This window comes from Anomaloglossus baeobatrachus, chromosome 7 (assembly GCF_048569485.1).
Source record: "Anomaloglossus baeobatrachus isolate aAnoBae1 chromosome 7, aAnoBae1.hap1, whole genome shotgun sequence".
In the NCBI taxonomy this organism is placed as follows: Eukaryota; Metazoa; Chordata; class Amphibia; order Anura; family Aromobatidae; genus Anomaloglossus; species Anomaloglossus baeobatrachus.
This window is the reverse complement of record NC_134359.1, coordinates 242,406,072-242,426,223: the sequence shown is the minus strand read 5'-3', so window position 1 is coordinate 242,426,223 and position 20,152 is coordinate 242,406,072. Positions and strand designations below refer to the sequence as shown.

At 43.0% G+C, this 20,152-nt stretch overlaps 1 protein-coding gene across 1 annotated transcript in view; it reads right to left on the bottom strand.

Moving 5' to 3' along the window:
• Positions 1-14,642, bottom strand: part of LOC142245345 (uromodulin-like) — a 64,635-nt gene extending 49,993 nt beyond the window's left edge. Inside the window, 4 exon segments of the mRNA XM_075317985.1 lie at positions 10,714-10,869; positions 13,874-13,918; positions 14,366-14,449; positions 14,559-14,642. Coding sequence (XP_075174100.1) covers positions 10,714-10,869; positions 13,874-13,918; positions 14,366-14,441 — 277 coding nt within the window. The 5' untranslated portion in view covers positions 14,442-14,449; positions 14,559-14,642.
• Positions 14,643-20,152: the final 5,510 nt, after the last annotated feature.

Here is a 20,152-nt window from a genome sequence, read left to right as displayed (position 1 = left end):
GACCACGTTTGGGAGTGCGCAGCATGGCGGATGGACCATGTTTGGGAGTGCGCAGCATGGTGGATGGAGCACGTTTGGGAGTGCGCAGCATGGCGGATAGACCACGTTTGGGAGTGCGCAGCATAGGGGATGCAGCACGATGGGGAGTGTGGAGTATGGCGGATGGTGCACGTTTGGGAGTGCGCAGCATGGTGGATGGACCACGTTTGGGAGTGCGCAGCATGGCGGATGGAGCACGTTTGGGAGTGCGCAGCATGGCGGATGGAGCACATTTGGGAGTGCGCAGCATGGGAGATGAAGCACGATGGGGGGTGCGCAGCATAGGGGATGGAGCACGATGGGGAGTGCGCTGCATGGGGGATGGAGCATGATGGGGAGTGCGGAGTATGGCGGATGGAGCACGTTTGGGAGTGCGCAGCATGGCGGATGGAGCACGTTTGGGAGTGCGCAGCATGGCGAATGGAGCACGTTTGGGAGTGCGCAGCATGGTGAATGGAGCACGTTTGGGAGTGCGCAGCATGGCGGATGGAGCACGTTTGGGAGTGCGCAGCATGGGAGATGGAGCACGATGGGGTGTGCGCAGCATAGGGGATGGAGCACGATGGGGAGTGCGCTCCATGGGGGATGGAGCACGATGGGGAGTGCGCTGCATGGGGGATGGAGCACGATGGGAAGTGCACACCTCCCCCCAACACACACACACACACGCACGCACTGCACAACACACCACACACACACACTGGGAACCACAAACAACTGCCCTACACAGACACCCACACACACAGACAACGCTGCACACACACAACACCCAACACACAAACACCGCGGCACACACAAATATACGCACATACCGCACAACACATACATTGCACAAAACATACCTCCCCCCAAAACACACCATACACACAAACCGCGCAACACACACACACACAACGCTACAGACACACAGCGCTCCACAGACACACAGCGCTCCACAAACAACGCAACACACATACAACACCGCTCTCACCCCCCGCCATACCCAGACAACACCCAGAACATGTACAGCCCCTACACAAACACTTGGTAACTACACACAACAACATCTATATATATATATATATATATATATAACAAAAATCATACACGAACTACACAATACGTAAATTCTAGTCTATATATATAATTGCCTTATTCTGTCTGTCTGTCTGTCTTGCTCCAAAATGACGTCATTACAGTGACAACCGTCTCATTGGCCGCTTGGCTAGGCCTGGCCCTGCCCCCCTGCACGGATTGGCCGCTCGGCCCCGCCACCCTCACGCATTGGACCCTCGGCCTGGCCCCGCCCCTCGCACGCATTTCCCGAACCCACTCGGAGCCCCGACTCCCAGGTGACTGCTGCACCCCCGGGAGCCCACACCAGCAACCCAGCCGAGACATACCCTTGCGTTGCTGGGATTGTGCCGGAGTACGCTGGCAACCATGGTACACATCAGGTAACCATTGAAACCACTTTGCTTAATTACCCGATTGTGTACCATAGTTACCAGCGTATGCCGGCTCCCTGCCCATTCAGATCATTGGTCTCCCGCTGTCAAACACGCTGATGCATGCTGCACAGCAGGAGACCAACAAACAAAAAATGAACCAGCACTGTCGCTTTGAATAGTTACCTGATGTGTACCATGGTTACTAGCTTACCCCGCCTCCTGACACATGTGTGGCGGAGCCGGCGTACGCTGGTAACCATGGTACACATCGGGTAACTATGGAAACTGCTTTGTTTAGTTACCCGATGTGTAACATGGTTACTAGCTTACCCCAGCTCTCGGCACACGTGTGCTGGAGCCGGCGTACACTGGTAACCATGGTACACATCGGGTAACTATGGAAATCGCTTTGCATAGTTACCCGGGCCCCGCCCCCACACACTTTGCCCGCTTGGCCACACCCCCCGCACACTGTGCCCGCTCGGCCACGCCCCCACACATTGTGCCCGCTCAGCCACGCCCCCCACACACTATGCCTCCTCGGCCACACCCCCCAGCACACTAAACCCGCTCGACCATGGACCCCACACACTATTTCCGCTCGGCCACGCCCCCTGCACACTATGGCCGCTCAGCCACACCCCCTCACACTATATCCGCTCAGTCACGCCACTCGCACACTTTGCCCGTTCGGCCACGCCCCGTTCGGCCACGCCCCCCGCACACATTGGACACCTATACACCACCCCCTAGAACTACTCCACCTATTAGACACCTCCCCCCAAGGACTACTCCACCTATTAGACACCTCCCCCTATCCCCCTAGGACTAATACACCTATTTAACACCTCCCCCAGGACTACTCCTCTTATTAGATTCCTCCCCCTAGGACTACTCCACCTATTAGACACCTCCCCAGAGGACTACTCCTCTTATTAGACTTTTCCCCCAGTACTACTCCTCCTATTAGACTCCTCCTCCCTCAGGACTACTCCTCCTATTAGACTCCTCCCCCTCCAGGACTACTCCTATTAGACTCCTCCCCCCGGGACTACTCCTCCTATTAGACTCCTCTCCCCCAGGACTACTCTTCCTATTAGACTCCTACCCCCAGGACTACTTCTCCTATTAGACTCCTCTCACCCCAGGACTACGCCTCCTATTATACTCCTCTTCCCCCCGGACTACTACTCCTATTAAACTCCTCCCCCCAGGACTACACCTCTTATTAGACTCCTCCCCCCAGGACTACTCCTCCTATTAGACTCCTCCTCCCCCAGGACTACTCCTACTGTTAGACTCATCCCCCTCCAGGACTACTCCTATTAGACTCCTCCCCCCAGGACTACTCCTCCTATTAGACTCCTCTCCCCCCAGGACTACTACTCCTATTAGACTCCTCCCCCCAGGACTACTCCTCCTATTATCCTCCTCTCCCTCAGGACTACTCCACCTATTATCCCCCTCTCTCCCCAGGACTACTCCTCCCATTATACTCCTTTCCCCCCAGGACTACTCCTCCTATGATCCTCCTCTCCCCCAGGACTATTCCTCCTATTATCCTCCTCTCTCCCCAGGACTACTCCTTCTATTACCCTCCTCTTTCCCCAGGACTACTCCTCCTATTATCCTCCTCTCTCCCTAGGACTACTCCTCCTATTATACTCCTCTCTCCCCAGGACTACTCCTCGTATTATCCTCCTCTCTCCCCAGGACATTTCCTCTTATTATCCTCCTCTCTCCCCAGGACTACTCCTCCTATTATACTCCTCACCTCCAGGACTACTCCTCCTATTATATTCCTCTCTCCCCAGGACTACTCCTCGTATTATCCTCCTCTCTCCCCAGGACATTTCCTCCTATTATCCTCCTCTCTCCCCAGGACTACTCCTTCTATTACCCTCCTCTTTCCCCAGGACTACTCCTCGTATTATCCTCCTCTCTCCCCAGGACATTTCCTCTTATTATCCTCCTCACTCCCCAGGACTACTCCTCCTATTATACTCCTCACCTCCAGGACTACTCCTCCTATTATACTCCTCTCTCCCCAGGACTACTCCTTGTATTATCCTCCTCTCCCCCCAGGACATTTCCTCCTATTATCCTCCTCTCTCCCCAGGACTACTCCTTCTATTACCCTCCTCTTTCCCCAGGACTACTCCTCCTATTATCCTCCTCTCTCCCTAGGACTACTCCTCCTATTATCCTCCTCTCCCCCCAGGACTACTCCTGCTATTATCCTCCTCTCTCCCCAGGACTACTCCTCCTATTAGACTCCTCTCCCTCAGGACTACTTCTCTTATTATCCTCCTCTCTCCCCAGGACTACTCCTCCTATTGTCCTCCTCTCCCCCCAGGAATACTCCTCCTATTATCCTCCTCTCTCCCCCTGGACTACTCCTGCTATTATCCTCCTCTCTCCCCAAGACTAATCCTCCTATTATCCTCCTCTCTCCCCAGGACTACTCCTCCTAATATCCTCCTTTCTCCCCAGGACTACTCCTCCTATTATCCTCCTCTCTCCCCAGGACTCTTCCTCCTATTATACTCCCCTCCCCCCAGGACTATCCTCCTATTATACTCCTCTCCCCCCAGGACTACTTCTTCTATTATACTCCTCCTCCCCCAGGACTACTCCTCCTATTATCCTCCTCTCCCCCCAGGACTACTCCTCCTATTATACTCCTCACCTCCAGGACTACTCCTCCTATTATATTCCTCTCCCCCCAGAACTACTCCTCCAATATCCTCCTCTCCCTCCAGGACTACTCCCCCCATTATCCTCCTCTCTCCCCAGGACTACTCCTCCTATTATACTCCTCATCTCCAGGACTACTCCTCCTATTATATTCCTCACCTCCAGAACTATTCCTCCTAATATACTCCTCTCCCCCCAGGACTACTCCTCCTATTATACTCCTCTCTCCCATGGACTACTCCTCCAACACACACACACTGCACAAAACATACCTCCCCCCAAAACACACACACACCCACACAAACCGCGCAACACACACACAGCACCACACACACACCACGCTGCAGACATACAAACAACACCTCTCTCACACACCCACACACCCCCACACCCAAAACATGTACAGCGCCCTACACAAACACTTGGCAACTACACACAACAACATCTATATATATAATAAAAATCATACATTAACTACACAATACATTCTAGAATACCCGATTCGTTAGAATCAGGCCACCTTCTAGTATACAGTATAATTAGGAGTTCTACGTATGCTCAACGCTGACAATTCTTTCATTATTTTCCATATATAATTATATATTAACCATGAACATTTATGGGGATAAACCAACTCTTCTGTGACAGCAGCATTTGGCAAAGAAGGGATTGGGCATGTTGGTTTTCTTGTGTTTTGCTGTGAAATAAGACATTCCCAGATTAATTACTGACCTCTCCCAAATTGAAAGCACATGAATGTTAAGGTCCTCATAAACATTAGACTAATGTTAGCTGAACTGGCCAATATTGACAAGTTCGGTCAACAGTCTTAGGGCTCCGCCACACATCCGTGAAAACCATGTCCGTGTAAAACGGGCCGTTTTTCGGGTCCGTTTTCCGTTTTTTAGGTCCGTTTTTTATGGTATGTGTGGCCTGCGTGTGTATCCCGTATGCTAGCCGTATGTGCGTGTGGAATGTCCGTGTGTGCGTGAGTGAAATAACTGACATGTGTATGTGTTGTCCGTGTGAAATGTACGTGTGTGATGCAAAATGTCGTTACTACATGTCGGAAGACAGAGTAGCGGGATGAGAATGAACTCGGGTGAACTTCACCCGACTTCATTCTCATGCCGCGGCTCTGTCTGTGTGCCGTGTATTGATTAGCGGTCACCTGTGAAGGATTCACCGGTGACCGCTAATCCCCCGAGTGACTGAAGTGTCCCCCCCTCTCTCATACTCACCGTTCCCCGATCACCGGCGCTGCACGGCGTTCACACTGCTTCGGCGGCTTTTTCTAATTTGAAAAAGCCGGCCGCTCATTAATCAATCTCGTATTCCCTGCTTTACCCGCCCACCGGCGCCTGTGATTGGTTGCAGTCACACACACCCACCACGCTGAGTGACAGCTGTCTCACTGCACCCAATCACAGCAGCCGGTGGGCGTGTCTATACTGTGCAGTGAAAAAAATAAATAAATAATTAAAAAAAACGGCGTGCGGTCCCCCCCCATTTTAATACCAGCCAGATAAAGCCATACGGCTGAAGGCTGGTATTCTCAGGATGGGGAGCTCCACGTTATGGGGAGCCCCCCACCCTAACAATATCAGTCAGCAGCCGCCCAGAATTGCCGCATACATTATATGCGACAGTTCTGGGGCTGTACCCGGCTCTTCCCGATTTACCCTGGTGCGTTGGCAAATCGGGGTAATAAGGAGTTATTGGCAGCCCATAGCTGCCAATAAGTCCTAGATTAATCATGTCAGGCGTCTATGAGACACCTTCCATGATTAATCTGTAAGTGACTGTAAAAAAACACACACACCCGAAAAAAATCCTTTATTAGAAATAAAAAACACAAACAAATTCCCTCATTACCAATTTATTAACCCCGACAAACCCTCCATGTCCGGCGTAATCCACGGACTCCAGGGTCGCTTCCAGCTCTGCTGCATGGAGCTGACAGGAGCAGCAGAAGACACCGCCACTCCGCTCACCTCCACGCAGCTAATGAGATGAGTAGCGCGATCAGCTGCTGTCAGTCAGGTAACTCGCGGCCACTGCTGGATCCAGCGGTGGCCGCGGGTAACCTCAGTGACAGCAGCTGATCGCGCTACTCATCTCATTAGCTGCGTGGAGGTGACCGGAGCGGCGGTGTCTTCTACTGCTCCTGTCAGCTCCATGCAGCAGAGCTGGAAGCGACGCTGGAGTCCGTGGATTACGCCGGACATGGAGGGTTTGTCGGGGTTAATAAATTGTTAATGAGGGAATTTGTTTGTGTTTTTTATTTCTAATAAAGGATTTTTTTCGGGTGTGTGTGTTTTTTTACAGTCACTTACAGATTAATCATGGAAGGTGTCTCATAGACGCCTGACATGATTAATCTAGGACTTATTGGCAGCTATGGGCTGCCAATAACTCCTTATTACCCCGATTTGCCAACGCACCAGGGTAAATCGGGAAGAGCCGGGTACAGCCCCAGAACTGTCGCATATAATGTATGCGGCAATTCTGGGCGGCTGCTGACTGATATTGTTAGGGTGGGGGGCTCCCCATAACGTGGAGCTCCCCATCCTGAGAATACCAGCCTTCAGCCGTATGGCTTTATCTGGCTGGTATTAAAATGGGGGGGGACCGCACGCCGGTTTTTTTAATTATTTATTTATTTTTTCACTGCACAGTATAGACACGCCCACCGGCTGCTGTGATTGGGTGCAGTGAGACAGCTGTCACTCAGCGTGGTGGGCGTGTGTGACTGCAACCAATCACAGGCGCCGGTGGGCGGGTAAAGCAGGGAATACGAGATTGATTAATGAGCGGCCGGCTTTTTCAAAATAGTAAAAGCCGCCGGAGTTTTTATAACAGCAGTGCAGCGCCGCGCAGGAGATCGGGGAGCGGTAAGTATGAGAGAGGGGGGGGGAACTGACCGACAGACAGCTAGAGGGACAGATAAGACAGAGAGACCGACCGACAGACATAGAGACCGACCGACGGACTGAGGGAGAGAACGAAACATAAAAAGAAAAAAGACTGACATCACATGAAAAAAGCACAAAACATACAGGGAACAAACAGAGATGCGTCCGTGTCACTCGGACGTGCGCACAGACCCATTGACTTTCATTGGGTTCGTGCTGCGTGTTGCGTGAATAAAACGGACATGCTGGCGTGAGACACGGCCCACAAAACGCATCACGGAGACGGACTAACGGACATAACCAAAAACGCATTTGTAACCGCTGAGATATAGTAACATTGGTGCACGTTTGGCCGTGTCTCCAGTATACACGGAAACGGACCAAACACGCACGTGTTTCACGGATGTGTGGCGGAGCCCTAATGTGTTGCGGCCGACTGATAGTAGGGAGAAATTTCAATCTTGCATGTCCAATTCTGCATTGCCAATCTTATTTTTCTCTTAGAGATAAGCCACCAGTCCTTGGCTTTCTCATAGAGAAAACTTGTTCACTTGGCTGTATTTGGAAGTCACTAGGAATAGATGTCGGCCAAACAAATTTTAGACTAACAACAATTTTAAGCATTTAAAGGGACCTTTCGGGGGCAATATGCACCCAGAAGCACAAGCAGTTCTGGGTACATATTGATAATCCCTGCCTAACTGTCCCTGTATCTAGTAGCATAAATAAAAAGATCTTTAGAAAAAGTATTTCTAAGATATGATATGCTAATGAGTGCAGGGACTAGTCGCAAAATCGTTAGTTCCTGTGCTCATTCCACCCTCTTAGTATGGTAGCATGCCCACAGGGGAATGCTAACATGCTCAATGCAGCCTCACCAGCTGTGAGACGTGCGTACATGTGTCCGCTGTAACCGTTGATCTGAATGCCCTGCACTTCCAATCATGCGTAGTATGAAGCCGGGTGTACATGTGCCAGCTACAGAGAGGTCTAGTGCACATGACTGGAAGTGCCAAAACTTTGGATCCGCGGTGACAGCAGACACAGGTATGTGCATCACCGCTGGTGATGCTGCATTGAATAGCATGTTAGCATGCCCCTGTGGCCATGCTACAATGCTAAGAGGGTGGCATAAGCACAGGAACTAACACCCTTGCGGCTAGTCCCTGCACTCATTAGCATATCATAAAGAATCTTTAGAAAAATGTTTTCTAAAGATCTCTTTATCTATGCTAATAGATACAGGGACAGTTAAGCAGGGATTAAAAATATGCACCCAAAACTGCATATTACTTTCAAGACACCAACAGAGGGAGCTGGAATCCTGATGGATAGAAACTATACTGTGCAGAACCAGCCGGGGAGCTGAAGCACAGAGTGTGCTGGTGAAATACCTTAAAGCACCAGCAGGGGGAGCAGATGCCACGAGATTTGCGGAGGATGGTAAGATAGGCTGGGTCGGACCCCGTGAGAAGACCAGAAGGACGAGCAGGTGATAGGTCGGGGTCAGGCTGAGGTCAGTACCGGGGGGAGCAAACCGAGCAGGGGAGGTAAGAGAGGGAGAGGACAAGAAGAGGGCAGGGAAGGAACAAAGGAATGTCCGTTGAAACAGACGGAGAACAAGGGGACAGAACACAGACAGAGCGCGAAAGCACAAGGAAGACGGATCAAGATCAAACACTTACAGGGACCAGGAATCACAGCAGAGCAGAGCTTAGCTTATAGCAGGTGTCGGTTCACCAGAGATGACCCCAATTAAAGCGTCTAGACTCCAGAAATGAGGCCCAGGAGAAAGCTCCACCCCCTAGCCTCGTGGCAGGGGAGGCAAAACCATGACAAATACTAGTTGATCCTGATGGGATTGGCTAACCGTTTACTTGTATGTGGGTCTCTTGATACTCCAGAGGGATATCTTGATAAATTTCAATGGCCAATCCTTTTGCTCTCTCTGAATTAACATGCTGCCAGAAGAGTCTGGCAGTGGCCCTCTCACTGAAAACAAAGTAACACTCACACTCACCTGGGTCAAGCGTTTGTGTATGAAGTAATCAGGAGAGTTGACTGATCATTAAACTATTGTTTGGCAGACAGCCAGCTAAGGGTATGTGCTAAAGATGTCTTTTTGCAGACATATTCTATGAAGGTAGCCTAAGCTATAAATTGTTTGTTCAAACATAATAAGAATATCTGTGTATGTAAATAATCAAAATGTAGATGTAGTTGCATAATTATCTGTGTGTCTATATAGCAATCGCGCAGACCCATAATAAGATTCTAAGCTGTATAGTCATGAAGGGGTTACCAAGGATGAGTGAACAGATGTACAAACAATGAAAATCTTCATAATGATGAGCAAAAGTCTTATCAGTAGTTTCACATAGAAAGAATGTATAATTAACGAACAGATATGTATTTTATAGTATACTGGGAAAAATTAGGGAGTTCAATACTCCCTGTTCTTTTTCCAAGGTCAATGATGCATTCTGTATAATTGAGTCTATCCAATACACGGGTTCAGTTGGTGACACTGGCTCAAAAAGAGAACACGTTTTGTGTGATCATTGTCTGATTCATTAACATCAGCTCTAATATACAGCTAACACAACACCGGCCTCTGATACCCTGTATGAAGATACCATTAGCTATCTTCAACTAAATTTCTCCCTTGACAATTCCACCTGGAACCCACCTGAAAAAGTGCTCAATTACAATGTCATAATGACGTTCTGTGTATATGTTCCATCTTTTTTAACTTCTTTTAACCACTTTAAGCTTCAAAAGCTGTTGAGCACTTAAAATAAGTGACCACACCACTGTGGAGGCAGCTGTTATTTTAAAGCCACCAATATTATATGTATAAAATTTTAAATAAAAAAAACATGCTCACAGGAAAGCTATCTCGAAAAATGTCAGCAAAGTAGCTAAAAAAAGTGTTTTGGGAAAAACACAGACTATTTTTTTCGAAAGCATCTTCTGTGTTAAAAATAATACAGGTACACTGGAATCTGAAAGATGTTGCTTGGACATACCATAATGTCTGGACAAATTTAGGCTACTTCTTTTTACTCCTACTTATCTCTTTCTTATTGTTTTCTCTTTAAGTGTTCCCCTTCTCGTTTTCCCCTTCTTCTCATTTTGGTTCCATTATTACTGCTTTTTGTTTTTTTGTTTTTATCGTCTTTTCATACACTGTGACTAATTCGTCATTTAGAAAGTTCTATTTTTTTATTAAGATGTTCTATAGGATGTTATACAGATTTTACCTTCCACATGATTTGCGATACATTTCATAGTACCATACGTTTTACGAGACTTAAAGACATAGGTTATTTTATAATCTTCATATGCTGTAACATTGGGTAACATGAAAGACCCTTATACATTTCTTATCTTCTGTTATATGAAAACTTTTGAAATAATAAAGAAATATTAAACGAAAGTTCTATTTTTTTGATCTTTATTGGTATTTTGCCCCTTTGTGGGATCTTGCCCTCTTTTTATTTTGATATTTTTAAGTATCCCCTATAGGTTTATATGTTCCACTAAAGTTAATAACCAGCAAACATTTGATCTAAAACATGAATGTAGGTCCATCATACAATCTAGACCCAAAATCAATCATGGTAACATACTTGGATCATTGAACTCCACCATGGTATATTGGCGTACACCACAAGGGAATCGGGCAGTCACACGGTCCAGGAGCCAACTATTCACCGCCTTCAACTCTATAAAATCTTCATACATTGACCCTGTGGTGTCCACCAGGTAAGTCAGGGATGAAGATTCTGGAGGAAATATTAGAATAGAATAGTAATTTATACAATAAACACACAATGTCATCTCGATCCCTCAATCGCCTCTTAGAATTTAAATGTTATTGTAATGACTTTAACATTATTGTAAGAATTTGACAACTATGTAAATAAGATAATCCAATAATATTGTATTTGATCTCTGTGTTGGAGAGATTTTTTAATTTCCTGAAGATCAATGTTTTACTATCCGAAGATCTCCAATATCATACAGTCCAACTGAAGCATTGGCACGCGGTATGAAAGAAAAATAACAAGTCATAGCTATACAGACTGTTGAAAAATATGTTTGTCGAGTTCCACCAAACTATAATTAGCTGTAGGAACAGATAAGGAAAAACCCTTCTGTGCAGCGTTGCCCATTTTTGACTCATGAAGAAAGAGGAAACAAAACATAAAACAGTGTTGAAACTGAACGGATACTGTGTAAAAACACATTCACACATTATCAGATATTCCCAATGTAGTTAAGGAGCTTGAAAAAGATTGAATAAAGTCCTTGGAGTCCAAAGAGCGTCATACACATAATTTCAATTAAATTGAAGCCTTCAGATTGCTTCTGAATTTGACGAAAATACTATACCTTGCGAAAGTATTCGGCTACCTTGAATATTTCAACCTTTTCCCACATTTCAGGCTTCAAACATAAAGGTAAAAATGTTAATGTTATGGTGAAGAATCCACAATAAGTGGGACACAATTGTGAAGTTAAACAAAATTTAATGCTCATTTTAAACTTTTTTAAAAAATAAATAACTGAAAACTGTGGTGTGCAATATTATTCATCCCCTTTAAGTTAATACTTTGTAGCGCCACCATTTTTCTGCGATTACAGCTGCAAGTCACTTGGGATATGTGTCTATCAGTTTTGCACATTGAGAGACTAAAATTGTTGCCCATTCTTCCTTTGCAAACAGCTGGAGCTAAGTGAGGTTGGATGGAGAGCGTTTGTGAACAGCAGTTTTCAGCTCTTTCCACAGATTCTCAATTGGGTTCAGGTCTGGACTTTGACTTGGCCATTCTAACACCTGGATATGTTTATTTGTGAACCATTCCATTGTAGATTTTGCTTTATGTTTGGGATCATTGTCTTGTTGGAAGACAAATCTCCGTCCCAGTCTCAGGTCTTTTGCAGACTCCAACAGGTTTTCTTCAAGAATGGTTCTGTATTTCTTCCACATGTTTGGTGTGTCTCCCAGGTGGCTTGTGGCAAACTTTAAACAACACTTTTTATGGATATCTTTGAGAAATGTCTTTCTTCTTGCCAGTCTTCCGTAAAGGCCAGATTTGTGCAGTGTATGACTCATTGTTGTCCTATGGACAGACTCTCCCACCTCAGCTGTAGATCTCTGCAGTTCAACCGGAATGATCATGGGCCTCTTGGCTGCATCTCTGATCAGTCTTCTCCTTGTTTGAGATGAAAGTTGGGATGGACAGCCAGGTCTTGGTAGATTTACAGTGGCATATTACTCCTTCCATTTCAATATGATCACTTCCACAGTGCTTCATGGGATGTTTAAAGTTTTGGAAATGTTTTTGTAATCAAATCCGGCTTTAAATCTCTCCACAACAGTATCATGGACCTGCCTGTTGTGTTCCTTGGTCTTCATGATGCTATCTGCGTTTTAAAGAGAACACTGAGACTATCACAGAGCAGGTACATTTATACGGAGACTTTATTACACACAGGTGGATTATATTTATCATCATCAGTCATTTAGGACAACATTGGATCATTCAGAGATTCTCAATGTACTTCTGAAGTGAGTTTGCTGCACTGAAAGTAAAGGGGACGAATAATATTGCACGCCCCACTTTTTAGTTATGTTTTTTTTTAAAAAAAGTTTAAAATAAGCAATAAATTTCATTCAACTTCACAATTGTGTCCCACTTGTTGTTGATTCTTCACCATAACATTAAAATTTGTATCTTTATGTTTGAAGCTTGAAATGTGGGCAAAGGTTGAAAAATTAAAGGGGGCCGAATACTTTTGCAAGGCACTGTAGAAAAATAAATAAATTAGGCAAACAGATGGCTGCTTATCCTTATATGTGTTAGTGATGAGCAAGTACTACCATACTCTGGTGCTCAGTAAAATACTTGAGTTTCCTATTGACTTCCATTATACTTGGGTACTCGAGTTGTACTCATCCAAATATCCAACTGCTCAAGACGAGTAAGGAGCACCCGAGCATGTGCTCCCTCATCATTAATAAGTATCAAAGCACTTATGTCTTCTTGCCCGGACTCTTTAATGTGGATTTCTTCTCAAGATGATTGAATGCTAATTTATTAATAAATATGATGCTTGTAAAGATGCTGTCACCCCACCTAATATTTGCAAAAGTAGGTTGAACGTAAATAGAAGGATTAATTTGAAGAAATAACCGTTATAGTTGCCAACCAGCCACAAAATCCTAAAGATTTTTTTCTGGATCTTTTATGATTTTCCAATGTGTCCATAAAAATGTTTCCTGTATATCATTTTTTCATAATCTGCTTAGAAAAAAATAATGAATTAAGTTGGTAATCCTGGGTCCGCGCTATTATAAGCAACATTTTCCTCATACACTGAGATCCATTACATGTAGTGTCTATTGAACTGAAACTGTATAACTCTTTATAACACCTTTGGAAAGTTGGAAAGTTGTTGTTATGTTTCCCCACAAAACCGGGGAAGAGGAGAGGAAAGAAACCGCATACAAAACAGGGGCACACCTGCTACAATAATGAAGGTTTATAAAAAACAAAACATAACAGGTGTCCCAACAGCATCATGAAATGCATCTAACAAAAAGGGTTCTGCTTTTAAGTCTGCAAAAAGTTTTCTACATTCTGTTTATTATCTATGTTTTCCAAAGAAATTAAGGATATCAATCACTCAAACATATAATACATCTCTACAGTATATACATTACTTGGTTTTCAGATTTTATAAATTCAAAAAACATTATATTTACGGTTGAATTTGTCTTACCTGTCTGCGTGGCACAGCTCCTCTCAATACCAGCAGTGATAGAAACTGTAAGGACATTAATAAAAAGGTGAATGACACAAACTTACAAAAAAATGTTCCTTATGAAACTTATTGGTACTAGAATATAAAATGACAGACATCTATTAGTGAAGGTAAAATAAAGAAAATATATTTTAACAAAATGAAAAAAAATGAATATACATATTTATTACTGTACATGAATTATAGTCTCAAATTTGAAATGAAAATTTTTCGTATTTAGGTATTTTTATTTCTTCAGTTTGACATAAAATAAAATACATTTTTCTTTAGAAAAATAAAACTATGGAAATATTCCTATAACATATAATACTATATGGTGGGATTTCAATTATAAAATTTTAATTTTGTGTTAGTTTAAATACTTTTTTAAGTTAGATATCTTTTGCATAATGCAACAACTTTACAAAATAACCACTTAATAATAGTTAATAAAAATAATATTTTACTTACCTGAACTTAAAATAAGACCCAAATGGAATACACAGCTGAGTAAAAATGTACCTTGCAGACATATTGGCATTTCCATTTTTTGACCTACACACAAAAAAAGTATAAAAACATTTGTGCAAAAAAAGTACTATAGTCCATAAGTTTGAAATTTTATTGTTCAAATCAGCACTGAAGTCACAAAAAAAAAAATTACATTTAGGCTCTTGCTTACCACGTCTCAATCATTCAAGGTGGCTGTAAATTCCCGTTATGGTTAAGAGTGTGGGATTAATTTCAATATATAGTAGCGGTTCTTTATTTCCTTGTTATGAATCAAGTTTATATACCAAAATTGGCATATACCTCAATGACGAACGACCCTTTTGTGAACATTTAACATATTTTTATAGAATTTTTTTATTGTACTGATCATAAAAAAATAAGCAAGGTTTGAAAATTACATGGTGTTAAAAAGTAATTCAGTAAAGAGGTGTAACATTTACTCACAATAAAAGAAGACACATTCCATGATATGATGTTAGTGATTTGTTTTATTGAAGCTCTATATGATTCAGTAAAAGAATAAAGGTTTTGGCTATAATACTATTCAGCGGATGTGTATTTCCACAGAATTCATAGTTACATAGTTACTTAGGTTGATAAAAGACCTAGGTCCATCTAGTTCCACCTTCCTCCACCAATTCTACATTTTGTCCCTAAGTCACTTATAACCAAAAATGTTGTGTGCATTGAGGAAATCATCCAGCCCTTTTTTAAAAGCTGTTATAGTATCTGCCATTACTACCTCTTGTGGTAGGGCATTCCACAGTCTGACTGCTCTAACTGTAAAGAACCCTTTCCTATTTAGCTGTCGGAATCGCTTTTCTTCCACTCGCAGTGAGTGCCCCCTGGTCCTTAGTATTGTCTTTGGAAGAAATAAGTAATGTGCCAGTCCTTTATATTGACTACACATGTATTTATACATATAAATGAGATCTCCTCTGAGACGTCTTTTTTCTAAGCTAAACATATCTAACTTTTTCAACCTCTCATCATATGGGAGGCTTTCCATTCCTTGTAGTAGTCTAGTTGTCTGCCTTTGAACTGACTCTAACTTCTGAATGTCCTTTTTAAAATGTGGAGCCCAAAACTGGATCCCATATTCCAGATGTGGCCTTACAAGTGATTTATAGAGGGGTAATAATACGTTGGGATCACAGGATCTAATCTCTCTTTTTATACATCCTAAAATGTTGTTTGCTTTTGCAGCTGCTGCTTGACATTGAGTGCTGCTGCTCAGCTTATTTGTAATGAGAATACCCAAGTCCTTCTCCTGTTCTGTAGTCCTGAGTTTACTTCCATTTAATGTATACGCAGTTATAAGATTACTCCGTCCTAGGTGCATTACTTTACATTTATCAACATTAAATCTCATTTGCCAAGTATCTGCCCATTCTGACATCTTATCCAGATCTTTTTGTAATATTGTACTATCAAGGTCAGATTTTAATATCCTACATAGTTTGGTGTCATCAGCAAAGACTGACACTATACTATCAATCCCATCCACAAGGTCATTTTCTCAAGTGTGGAGAAAAAAACACTGGTTGTGTAATTTTTGCTAGTATTTTTTTTTTGAGAGTAATAGCAGCAGTTGTAGACTTACCATGGTGTTGAAAGCTTTTAAACCCTTCAATAATTCCAAAATTTGTCTGCATAAAGTTAACATAAAACTACAACAGATTTTCAGGTAAGTCCTAAAAGAAGGTAAAAAAAAAACAAATGAAACAAATTAATTCAAATACAGTGGAACCTTGGATTAAGAGTAACTTGGTTTGAGAGCATTTTGCAAGACAAGCAAAGGTTTTTAAAAATGTATAACTTAGCTAAGAGCAATGATTTGCAATAAGAGCAAATACTCATCGTGCACACTTCCGGTTCCGTCCTTTCATTGAGCTCTGACCCACTCTAGAGGTTAATTTCTGTACATATGTACTGTATACTGTATACAGTATACCATTGAACAGTACAGTATATACTATATAGCATGTCTATCAATTTGCATTTGTGGATACAGTATTGTAGTCTAACCAGTACAGCACATTGCTTGTATTGTACCTCTCACACACCAACAACTCTATTGGAAGCTAACGTATAGTTTAATTTGTTTTACATGGTATTTGCTGCACTGTACAGTATTTTGTATTAGTGTACTGTGATAATATTATATGAATACAGTAGATTATTTTGTATTACTGTAATAAGTTTGTATAAATACAGTAAATATTTTTGGGTTGTGGAACGAATTGTCTGAGTTTTAATTATTTCCTATGGGAAAATTTGCTTTGATATAAGAGTAACTTGGTTTAAGAGCACACTCCCGGAACCAATTCTGCTCGTAATCCAAGGTTACACTGTATTAAAATTTCCCATTTTTTTAATGAGGGAAAATGATTTCATATCACGTTTGTGAGTGGCAAAGAATGTGAACCTTTTGGATTTACAGATTGAAAGACATAAGAGTCTAATGTTTTCAATCAATAGTATGACAATCAGGTGTGAGTGGGCAATCAGTTTTATTTAAAGAACAGGGATCTTTAAAAGTCTGAGCTTCATAAAACATACAGTATATGTGTACGTGTATCATGACATAATTGGAGATTTCTGAGGACCTCAGAAGAGTTGTTGATACTCATCAAGGTGGAAAAGGTGTCAAAACTATCTCTAAGGAGACTCCATCAATCTACTATTAGAATGATTGTTTACAAATGAAAGAACTTCAAGACTATTATTACCCTTCCCCAGGATTGGTCTATTAGAAAAGATATTTCCAAAAGGGGTATAATAGTCAGCAAGATCACAAAGGATCCCAAGGTAACCTCTAAGCAACTTAAGGCCTTGCTTACATTAGCTAATGTTAATGCTCACGAGTCCACCTTTAGGAGAAGACTGAACAACAATGGTGTATATGGCAGACTTACAAGGGGAAAGTCACTGCTCTCCAAAATTAACATTGCTGCCTATCTGCAGGACAAATCACATGGACAAGCCAGAAGGCTATTGGAACAATGAGCTATGAACAGATGAGACAATAAGAGAGCCTTTTGGATTAAATGAGAATTATGTGTAGATATAAAAACACTACATTACGGCTCGAGATGAGCGAACTTGTTTGTTAAAGGTTCACCAATTTCAAATTTGTTATGAACCTTGTCCTGTTTTGTATTGGCATGGCTGTGATTGGCCAGGGAAATCACTGTAAAAAAAAGGAAGCAAAAGGGTTAAAGCAGGACATACTTACCAAGTCTCTTGCAGTTGTGACTGCTCCTGCAGCATTTGTTAGAATCACAGACCCTATCGGTGCATCTATATCGTGGTATGTCATAAATAAATACAGTATTTTTCACTTTATAAGACGCACTTTTGTTCCCCCAAATTTTGGGGAAAAGTAGGGGGTGCATCTTATAAGCCGAATATACGGGGGGGTATATATATATATATATATATATATATATATATATACACACTGCAGGGTCCAGGGGAGGTGGGGACGCTGCTGGGCACAGGTGAACGCTGCGGCGGTAGCGTTTGATCTCCTGCTCCCGCTCATATAATATGCACAGCCGCTGTCCATCTCCGGTGGTGCTGAAATCACACCGCAGTGAGGGGCTGGGGCAGTGGTGCATATTATATGTCCCTGCGTCCCACTGTGATGGCACATGCCCCCCTGTGTTAGATTTGGCCCCCAGGCTGCTGCTCATCCTAAAAGGAAAAAGCTTTACTTACCCCCTGCAGCGTTTCTCCCGGTGTCCCTGCTTCCACTGTGATCAGGCAGCAGAGATCTCAGGTTGCTGTGCTGATCACATGACCGCACTGAGAACCAGGAAGTAAGGAACAGAAGCACGGAGGGACACAGGAGGGAGATAAACGCTGGAGGAGGTAAGGAAAGAGAGTTTTATTTTACTATGGGCAGCAGCATGGGGGGGATATCTAACACAGGGGGACTTGTGGGATCTACAGGGGCCATGGGCAGCACTATGGGGGCGATATCTAACACAGGGGGACTTGTGCGATCTATATAGGGGCCATGGGCAGCACTATGAGGGCGATATCTAACACAAGGGGACTTGTGCGATCTATATAGGGGCCATGGGTAGCCTCATGGGGGCGATATCTAACACAGGGGGACTTGTGTGATCTATATAGGGGCCATGGGCAGCACTATGGGGGTCATATCTAACACAGGGGGACTTGTGCGATCTATATAGGGGCCATGGGCAGCACTATGGGGGCGATATCTAACACAGGGGGATTTGTGCGATCTATATAGGGGACATGGGCAGCACTATGGGAGCGATATCTAACACAGGGGGACTTGTGCGATCTATAGGGGCCATGGGCAGCACAGGGGAACTTGTGCCATCACAAGGGGGCTATATTCAATATAAGGGGGCCATATCCAGATTAAGGGGGGCTAATATTAGGATGGGGGTATGAGGGACATATACCCTATATGATTTGTTAGATGGACACTGGAATTATAAGATGGACCCCATTTAACATAAAAAAAAAAAATTCTCTTTTCCTTCACCAAATTTGGGGGTGCGTCTTATAATCAGATGCATCTTATAAAGCGAAAAATACAGTATATACAGGGTGCGCCATTTATATGGATACACCTAAATAAAATGGGAATGGTTGGTAATATCAACTTCCTGTTTGTGGCTCATTAGTATATGGGGGGGGGAAACTTTTCAAGATGGGTGATGACCATGGCGGCCATTTTGAAGTTTACCATTTTGGATCCAACTTTATTTTTTCCAATTAGAAGAGGGTCATGTAATACATCAACCTTATTGAGAATTTTAGAAGGAAAACAATGGTGTGCTTGTTTTGAATGTAACTTTATTATTTCATTAGTTATTTACAATTTTATGACCACTTATAAAATGTGTTCAAAGTGCTGGACATTGTGTTGTATTGTCAATGCAACCCTCTTCTCCCACTCTTGACACACTGATAGCAACACCGCAGAAGAAATGCTAGCACAGGCTTCCAGTATCCGTTGTTTCACTAAAAATTCCAGCCAATTTTGCAGTCAAATGGCGCTTCTTCCCTTCTGAGCTCTGCCAGATGCTCAAACAGTTGATTTCCATCACATATGATATATCAGCATATTAAGGAGAAAATGCACAATAAATAGTATAATTCCTTTTTCCTAATAACCTTTTGAAAAAAGATATTTGGTTGAAATAACAATTTTGTGGTAAAAATGTTTTTTGTTTTTTTTATTTTCACAGCTCAACGTTATAAAAATTCTATGAAGCACCTTGGGTTTCAAGGTGCTCATTAAATATCCAAATAAATTCCTTCAGTGGTCTAGTTTTCAAAATGCGATAACTTGTGGGGGAACTCCACTGTTTAGGCACATCAGGGGCTTTTCAAATGTGTTATGGCGTCCGCTATCTATTCCAGACAATTTTATACTCTAAAATTCAAATGGCGCTCCTTCCTTTCCAAGCCTTGCCATGCACCCAAACAGTAGCTTTCCACCACATATGTGGTATCTGCGTTGTCAGGAGAAATTGCACAATAAATTGTATAGTGCATTTTCTCCTGTAACCCTTGTGAAAAAAAGCTAACAATTTTGTGGTAAAAATTTAATTTTTAATTTTCATGGCTAAACATGATAAAATTATGTGTAGCACTTGTGGGTTCAAAGTGGTGACAACACATCTAGGTAAATTCCTTGAGGGGTCTATTTTCCAAAATAGGGTCATTTTTTGGGGGAGCTCCACTGTTTAGCCA